The 8,372-nt window shown below is 28.2% G+C and overlaps 2 protein-coding genes across 2 annotated transcripts in view; one reads left to right on the forward strand and one right to left on the reverse strand.

The window, feature by feature from the left end:
- Positions 1 to 1,066: 1,066 nt before the first annotated feature.
- On the reverse strand, positions 1,067 to 4,752 carry LOC108570547 (UV radiation resistance associated protein). Its single transcript, XM_017932421.1, has 9 exons — positions 4,648 to 4,752; positions 4,194 to 4,398; positions 3,438 to 4,025; positions 3,145 to 3,326; positions 2,881 to 3,107; positions 2,649 to 2,819; positions 1,615 to 2,571; positions 1,440 to 1,506; positions 1,067 to 1,373 (listed from the first exon to the last, which is right to left on the reverse strand). Exons 1-9 carry the CDS (start codon positions 4,750 to 4,752, stop codon positions 1,182 to 1,184), a joined length of 2,694 nt encoding a protein of 897 aa, XP_017787910.1. The 3' UTR covers positions 1,067 to 1,181.
- Positions 4,753 to 8,008: 3,256 nt separating this feature from the next.
- LOC108570533 (rho guanine nucleotide exchange factor 18-like) overlaps positions 8,009 to 8,372 on the forward strand; it is an 11,924-nt gene continuing 11,560 nt past the window's right edge. Inside the window, exon 1 of the mRNA XM_017932404.1 lies at positions 8,009 to 8,048. Coding sequence (XP_017787893.1) covers positions 8,009 to 8,048 — 40 coding nt within the window. The remainder of the gene's footprint in view (positions 8,049 to 8,372) is intronic.

Raw genomic sequence — 8,372 nt, forward strand, 5'->3', positions numbered from 1 at the left:
TTTGTTGTGCTATTTTCATTATAAGTAAAACATGATACTGCAAAATGTATTAAATAATTTAATGAAAGGCTTATACTTACACCAACATAATAGGCTTGTTATACAGTATTTATGTCCAATTGTGTAAATGTCTACTAATTTTATATTTCGTTTGCTAAAACGTTTTGCGTTGTTTGTATTTATCATTCTTATATTTAAATATTTTGGCATGAAAATTACATAATCATTTAATTTCTTTTGTTTTCTATTTCTATTGAATATTAATATTCTTTATCATACATTATCACATATTTAATACAGAATTATGTTAATAAAGTATATTTTCTTTAGTGTTTCAATTGGTCCTCTTACACGTAGTTTGTGTAAATATTAGGATTTTTAATGACAAAAGTTCACAGAATTAAATTTAGAAATGTAAATTTTGCATACTACAATTATGAACCAATATTATAAAATTCAGACATTTTCAGTATATTAAAATCTGTTAAATATGTATACAAATATTATTTTGTATTATATGATTGGTAAATCAATTGAATATTGCCTGCACATAAAGATGCTAACTATATCAGATTTACATATTAACATCACAATTAAAAAAATATAAACATGTACTAATCTTGATATTACATGTAGGAATCATTATTACGAAATTGTTTTTTTATATTAGCCATTCAAGTAACAGATTTGTTATGTTATGTAAACTATAAAAAGCACAGATATTAATTGCACGACCCACCATACATTGCACACGCGCTCGCGCGCACACATGCATAAAAAGATTCAAATGACATACGTGTATACTTCAATTTATTAGACATAAATAATAGTATCTAAAATACACATTGTATCTTAAATTTTTAATGAATTTGGAAATTGATAAAATAAAATATAAATTTGTAACTGTCTTTTTTTAACATAATCAACAAATTAATATTTTTATCTTTTATTTAACAAAGTAAACAATTGCCTACATATTAAATAAGTGGAAACTTTTATATTTTGGTACTTAAAAAGAAATATATAAGTCCTCTCTATTTTCGACTTTCACGTAGTAGTAGAATTCATATCAATTTAATTTTTTCTATATGACATGCACTGTATTTTTGTTGGGTCTGGTGCAATTATATATTAACTAGTAGAACAGTTACAGCGCTTTCTTGTATTCTAGAATGCAAATATTACAATCGTGGTTTCATAACTTTAAAACTAGTTTTCTTATTAGCTAAAGCTTCCGTGCGTGCATATACATTTTCTGAACTACGTCTAATAATGTCTATATATTCACTTGATGCTTGAAAGTCACATTTGTTTGTTTCGTCATAGGAATAACAATCTGATTTCTGCGCTGCTTGTATCAATCCCGTTTCCAACTAGAATCATAAAAATAATTATGATAATAACAAATAATACTTTAATAGAAATTTTTATGTAAATACCATTGATTCTCTGTTCGCATCATTGCGACACCAATTTCTCGAATGCAAGGAATCCGCTCCATCTTTTCTACATAAAAGTAGCGATTATTTAATAATTGATATATATATGTGCATATATGATCATTTATTTACTTATTTGTTTCTTTATTATACGTTTATTTTAATGTATACTTACTTCAAGTCAGAATTATATCGCTTTTGTGACGTAATATCTTTTGATGAAAGATACTCTTCTGGATAACTACAGATAGAACTTGTTCTTTGTTTCTTTTCTGCTTCTTCGTAAGTACAAGACATTATATCATTTAAAGACAAACATGATTTAGCAAAATGTTCCTTATATGTTGACGTTTCTGTAGCAGCAGCTGTAAGTTCATGAACATTATAATTTTTTTCACTAGCTGCCATTATCTGTCTAGGACTACTGTAATCTTGTAGAACTTCATTTTCGATATGATAATCTTTATTATGCTTCTCATTTTTTAAAGCATTGTCTATAACATGATTGACATTTATTATGACTTCATTAGTAACTGAAATACATTCTCCAGTTTCATCTCTTTTTGTTACGTTATTATCAATTGAACTATCGTCCCCATTTTGACTACTATTCAATGCCATTTCACAACTACTTATAGAATTTGAACTTCTATCCCTTACGCTTACCGAACCTTCGATGCTATCCGTAACATTAGTTCGTTTAGAAACTGATGTCGGTATCATAATTTCAATATTACTCTCTATAGTAACTTCATTATTTATTTGAAAACTGTTTTCAACATTTGTACTGCTTATGTTACTTAAAATAGCGTTATTTAAAGTTTCATTACTACTATTACTTGACCTATCTTTTGCTAGTACCAATGCCTTATTGTCTATGGCACTTTCTTCTGATTTACAAATACGTTTTGATTGACTGCCTAAAACAAGGGACTGTACAGGCTTATCTAACCCTTGATCTAGAGAGGAACCAAGAGAAGATTTTATACTCTTGAATTGACTCATAGATCGCGAAGATCGATGACATTTTTCGAAAATTATTTTTTGTATTGGTGGTGTTACACTTTGTTTATTATTTCCAATTTCAATATCCAAAGATGAAGTAGAATATGTTCGTTTTGAATTATCCAAACTACAACAAAGAAGCAATTTTATAATTAAAAAACATTTTGCAAAACCTCATTTAATTAAAACAATAATGTAACATACTGTGATTGATTTGGTTTAATATTTATGAAAGTAGCAAGATTTGAAAGTGTTGCTCTTAAGTCCATTGTTGGAAGGCCACAATACCACCTTAATTGAGCTACATTTTTATTTAGTAAATAAACAGCATAACGAAATTGTAACTTATCTTTACTTCGAGCAAATAGTGGAAATCTGAAAAAAATATAATTAAGTCAGTAAAAATTTAAAAAATGAATAAAAGTGAAATACTTACTGTCTTTCATTATCAGGTAGATTTTCTGTAATATGGTCTATAACTTTACTACGTGATCCATAATGTATAATAGGATATCTAGTGGGTATATTAAGAAAATTGGCTATCATTTGTGTAGTATGTGCAACAAATCCCAATGCTACAGCAACTTCAGTATCATTTGATAATTCTAAGTCCTCACTATCAGGTAAATGAACATCATGTATTCTAAATTTTCCATTTCCATCCTGTTCCATAAGAATGTGTTGAAAATTAAATTATGACTATAATCTCCTGAGAAATAGGATATATTAAGCTTAATTCTGAAATTAATTGCCTTCTTCTATGAGCAAGTTGACTACTCAATTGTACATATGTTTCTCTTGTATCCAGTTGATTTTGTCGCCAATCATGTAATCTTTCAATATCTTTATTAAGTTCTCTATATTTTTCCATTAAATTTGAACCTATAATTTAAATGAATGCTTTAAATTATTTTGCTTAAATTACAATATATATATATTGTGTGTGTGTGTGTATATATATACACACACACACTATAATTTTATAACATATACCATAATCTTGATTTTCTTCCATAATATTAGAATGCATCTGATTTAACATTCTTAGTTCTCCAATTTTTCTTACTCTTTCTTGTTCCAACAATTTTATTCTAAATTTTGCCATCTCTAATTCTTTGCGCATTTTTAATATCTCAGCTTTTTTCTCTTTATTTACTTTACGTGGTTGAAATAATCTATTCAATGAAGACTGTGGATATTTTGGAGTTTGAAAATTATCTCCAGAAGCAATACGCATTTGAAGTGTTTGCACTGATTCTGTTTGCTGTTTTAGTGCTTGCATTTTATTTCTTAAGCTGCTCAGTTTACTCACAGTGTAACTATCTTTTATTTCAGATGTATTGACTTTTATATGTAGATACCTTTTTAATTCAGGGGCTTCAACAAAACAATATACTGGTGTAAAGTAACCACCATGAAATTGAAAAATTAAAGAATTTTCCATCAAAATAGTTTGTAAATTATTTGGCAACTTTGGTCCAATGTATGCCAGGCCAGTGAATGATATGCCCCAAGTAAATACAATCACATCTGTCATTATATTATCGATATTTGTCCTTTTCCACAGTCTTACAATGACTTCTGTCAAAAAAATGTACAATATTCCTTTTATATGTTTAGTATATTATAAATTTAAACAGAATAACAAATTAAGACAACATATAATAGACTTAAATAGAAAGTCTTAATCTTAGATGTACCTATGAACACATGATTACATTTAAGGTACTAACAGACTACAAAGCTCACCACTGGCAGTAGAGTAGCCTGTGGTATGTATAATTGGTATTTCGAGACTTGACCATCTTGGATTTGCATTTTCAATTATTTCACTTGTATATAAAGGAGAAGACACACTTGTTCTATGTAATGTGTAGTAAAACCAACAAACTTCGTTATTTACATTTGTTTTTAGATTACATCCTATTATCTGTATAAGATTTCTAAGCCTTAACTGAAAATTATATATGTCATGAAATAAATTAGTATATGCATAAAACTTAGTAATATACATAAATAATACTGTTATTTCTCCAAATAACTTGGATTATGAATAGAATAAAATATAACATCATTGATCTTGATAACTTTTATGATAACAATTTTGTACATTTAAATATATCACCACTAATTGTCATTATAAATTTATAATATATGAAATTTAAAAAAACTAAGAACATAATAATTTTATGTGAATAATTACCTGTTGTGTAACAAGAGGAAGCCAAGTTTTATATCGTGGAGCAATATGAGGTTGTAGGGTTAAATCCAAATCTCTAACAAGGTTTCTTATCTCTGAAACCTCCATTGTATACCTTCATAATACCGCACAAGTAATATCATTAAAAATATAGAATAATCTACATGGAGAATATTATAACTTGACAAAATTTAAATGATATTCCGGATTTATAATACTCTTGTAGGTACATATATATACACACCACCCATATATATATACTCTTTCAAAATTGAAGTAAACAATGATAAATAATGTGGAATATGATATTCCTTTTACGTAAATTTTAAATCTTATTACTTCTATCCTTTGATGACAATTCTTTATTTTAATTAAGTATAAGTTCGTTTTAAAACAGTGTCATTTTCTAAGTTTTGACAGTTCTTCGCATTGACACTTTCATGCTTATGATGTTCGTACAGTGCTTTGACCAGATCTTTCAGTACGGCCAAACACCTAAATTTGAAGTTACTTTATAACTTTTATAGTTCCTAACAAAGAAATCCACTAACATAATGAAAGTAATATGTTACATTTAAGTATATTAAATTATTTTGACTGTTTATATTACCGTAAGTATAGAAATTGTATCATTTAAAATTATAAAAAAAGACATACTTTATGTGTACAGTTTTAAAACATTATGTATCTCTAAAACAATTTTAAAATATATTTAATGTATAAAAAATTATTAGTATGATAATCTATAATGAAAACGATTATTTTGAAGTTACTGATGTATGTTAATTAGTTCAACGCGAATTCAAAATCAGACTTGAAACATCATTGCGAATTCATCTATCTATATTGCAATTGTGTATGTACACTAAAGGCATCGCATCGACTTTGCCGAATCCCTAGAACTAACCCAACACACCGCGGCGATGGTTTTATGTGAAATGGCGTACGATGCGCAAGTGAAATGCGCGAATGTCCTTTTGATATTAGTATTTTGATAATAAATAATTTCAATTCTGTTGCACTTCAATCACCGTGGCAATGTCTTTTTTTTTAACAGAAGTGTGCATTCTATGTTACATTATTTGTAGTTATATTTCCTCATTTTCATGATTTGTATGTCGTAATAACAACATTGCATGCAACACAGCATTTGTTTAAACAATACAATTATTATATTAAATTAAACTAACAATTGCATGCAGTAGAATTAGTTAGAAATTGTTTATAACTTTTATTGAAAATTGAAGAATTGATATTCTTTTTGAGTGAATTACAGATGGAACTTTCAGGCCACCACAGGAATCAAGGAAAGGACTTGGACATCAGAAGAAATGAAGAAATGCAATTATTTATCAAAAAATCAATTATTTATTGTAAAATAACTGTACAAAGTGTATTTTGCAAAAGGTTACAATATACCAGTATTGTTTTACAGCATTTTACAGTCTATTTATTTCTCCCTCACACCACATCCACTTCCTTTTGCAAAACACTAATTCTTCAAACAATATTCAATTATGAAATTAAATAAACTAAGTGCGGATAACGTTAGGAACACGTAAAAATCTAAAAGATCATAAAAATCCCGAAATTCGAGCGAAAAACGTAGAAATTTGCGTGAAAATGACAGAAAATAAATTGACTTACACTACTTACTGATTTTGAAAACTTGAATTCTGAGAAATGGTTGACTTGCACTACTTATTAAATTCGAGATACATATTTCAGAAAATGTTCGTAAGTGGAACAAGTAGTGCAAGTCGACCATTTCTCAAACGTTCGAAATTTTTTCGGAATCAGCAAGTAATATAAGTCAATCACTTTTCAGACATGCCACAAAACTTCGAAAATTGCAAGAACATAGCGTTGAGAATGAAATAAAGCAATATGTTTATATTGCTTATCTTATCTATTGATATCTTATAAATTATAAGATATCCTGTTCCATACTTTATTTGTAATTTCATAATTTCGTATTTACATTTGGTTCTAATTCCAACTACTATTAATGTTATAATCTTATTCTATGCTGAATCGGTAACGTTGGAAGTGACACGAAAATGATAAGGGGGCTCTAGAGCCCCCCGGTCGTGGACAAGAAAAGTGCATTAGGCGATAAGTCCATTTTATATCACATTTGCGATAATATAGACTAGAATGTTAGTATATCAGTTACTAATTTACCGACGCCAAATAAACGCTGCAGCCGTTTTGATGTGAACTGTTAGAAGGCTAATGCTAGAATGATTTTCGCGCATTTCATTTGCACATTGTACGCCATTTCACATAGGATCACCGCTGCTGCATTTGTGTTAGTTCTAGAGATTCGGCAAAGATCGATGCTCCTGAGTGTATAATATTTATAATCTGCAGTGACATAACTATATTGAAATGAAACAAAAGAGATTTTTCTTACATCAACTGACTTTGCCGACTTTGGTGGTTGGATGAAATACAATTTCTAAATTCACCGCTCTAAATTGTAAATGGCATAACAAAAACTGATTTTTTTCACTACCGGTATATCAGAACACGTAACGTCTAATCTCATAAGATCCTAGGTCTATTCTGTACTTCGTCCGTGCTTATGTACATAGAACCACTTCAAAAGGCATTTTGAATGATATTTATTTTTTTATAAAATGTTAATCCTTGAAAGTTACTGAAGTAAATATGTCACTAAGTCCGAAATATTAATGACATCAACAAATATTTGAGAATGCCTAATAAAATAAAATGCAGTGCACTTTTACAACTAAAAATTTCACTTTTTTGTGCTCAAGATAATTTCCAACTTCCGATAAATATAATATGCGTTAATAAGTTTCAATTACGCGCCTAATAATATTGTTTTCACCAGACGATTCGTGCGTTACTACATCTCTACAATTTCTTACTGCTATAGTTCGGCTAGTACAAAATGGTCGACGTGCCTTGACTGTATGATACAGATTGGTAGATACAACATTTTGTTTTCCTATGAAGGAGCTAAATATAATAAACCGCGTGTAATATTAATGAAATTATAAAGATTATTACATTTTGGGTACGTGTCTTTTTCGATATTAAGAAAAATACCTTTTAATAAGCAAAACAATTAAGTCGAGTGTTCACCTGTCAATACGGCTTCCTTTGGCAACAAAGTGTGTATGTCGCCCTTATTAGAGTGTGAAATACTGCATGCATTACCGTTGTTGTCTTCTTCAATAGTGAATTTAAAGTATTGTTCCTGTGTTATACTTCTTGTTTATAAACTGTTTTACTAATTTTCCTACGTTAGACTTATACAGTTCATGTGTTTTCGTGAAATGATATTATAATGATAAATTTACTTTAATACTATTTATAATATTATTATAATAAGATGGAGAAACGGCAGGAAATACAGGCTCCGTTTTCTTCTGGTAAGTTACTACTAACACAAAGACATATAAGTGATTTCTCTTTATCTGTCAATATTATATATATATTCATTGATCCTTACTGTATACAATAAAATGTTGAAAAAGGAACATAATATTTTTCAGAATTAATATCCTGTCTATATTATTTATTAAAACCCCTTGTTTTATGTAAATAAGACATATGGATATAGTTTTGTACTATATAATCTTTTTACCAAATGCATATTTTTGCACATCTAAAAATATATTATGTTGAAAAATGAGCATGTTCAATAATAAAAATGTAGTTTGAATTAAAATTCATTTAAATAATATTAGTAAAAT

The sequence above is a fragment of the Habropoda laboriosa genome, unplaced genomic scaffold, assembly GCF_001263275.1.
Source record: "Habropoda laboriosa isolate 0110345459 unplaced genomic scaffold, ASM126327v1 scaffold61, whole genome shotgun sequence".
Lineage (NCBI taxonomy): Eukaryota > Metazoa > Arthropoda > Insecta > Hymenoptera > Apidae > Habropoda > Habropoda laboriosa.

Excerpts from the sequence above, each read along its gene's own strand:
- LOC108570547 (XM_017932421.1), bottom strand. The coding sequence starts at position 4,752 with ATGGAGGTTTCAGAGATAAGAAACCTTGTTAGAGATTTGGATTTAACC. Across the intron at positions 4,399-4,647 it reads TTCCTCTTGTTACACAACAG|TTAAGGCTTAGAAATCTTAT; the intron begins GTAATTATTCAC and ends TATAATTTTCAG. Across the intron at positions 3,327-3,437 it reads GGAAGAAAATCAAGATTATG|GTTCAAATTTAATGGAAAAA; the intron begins GTATATGTTATA and ends TTTAAATTATAG.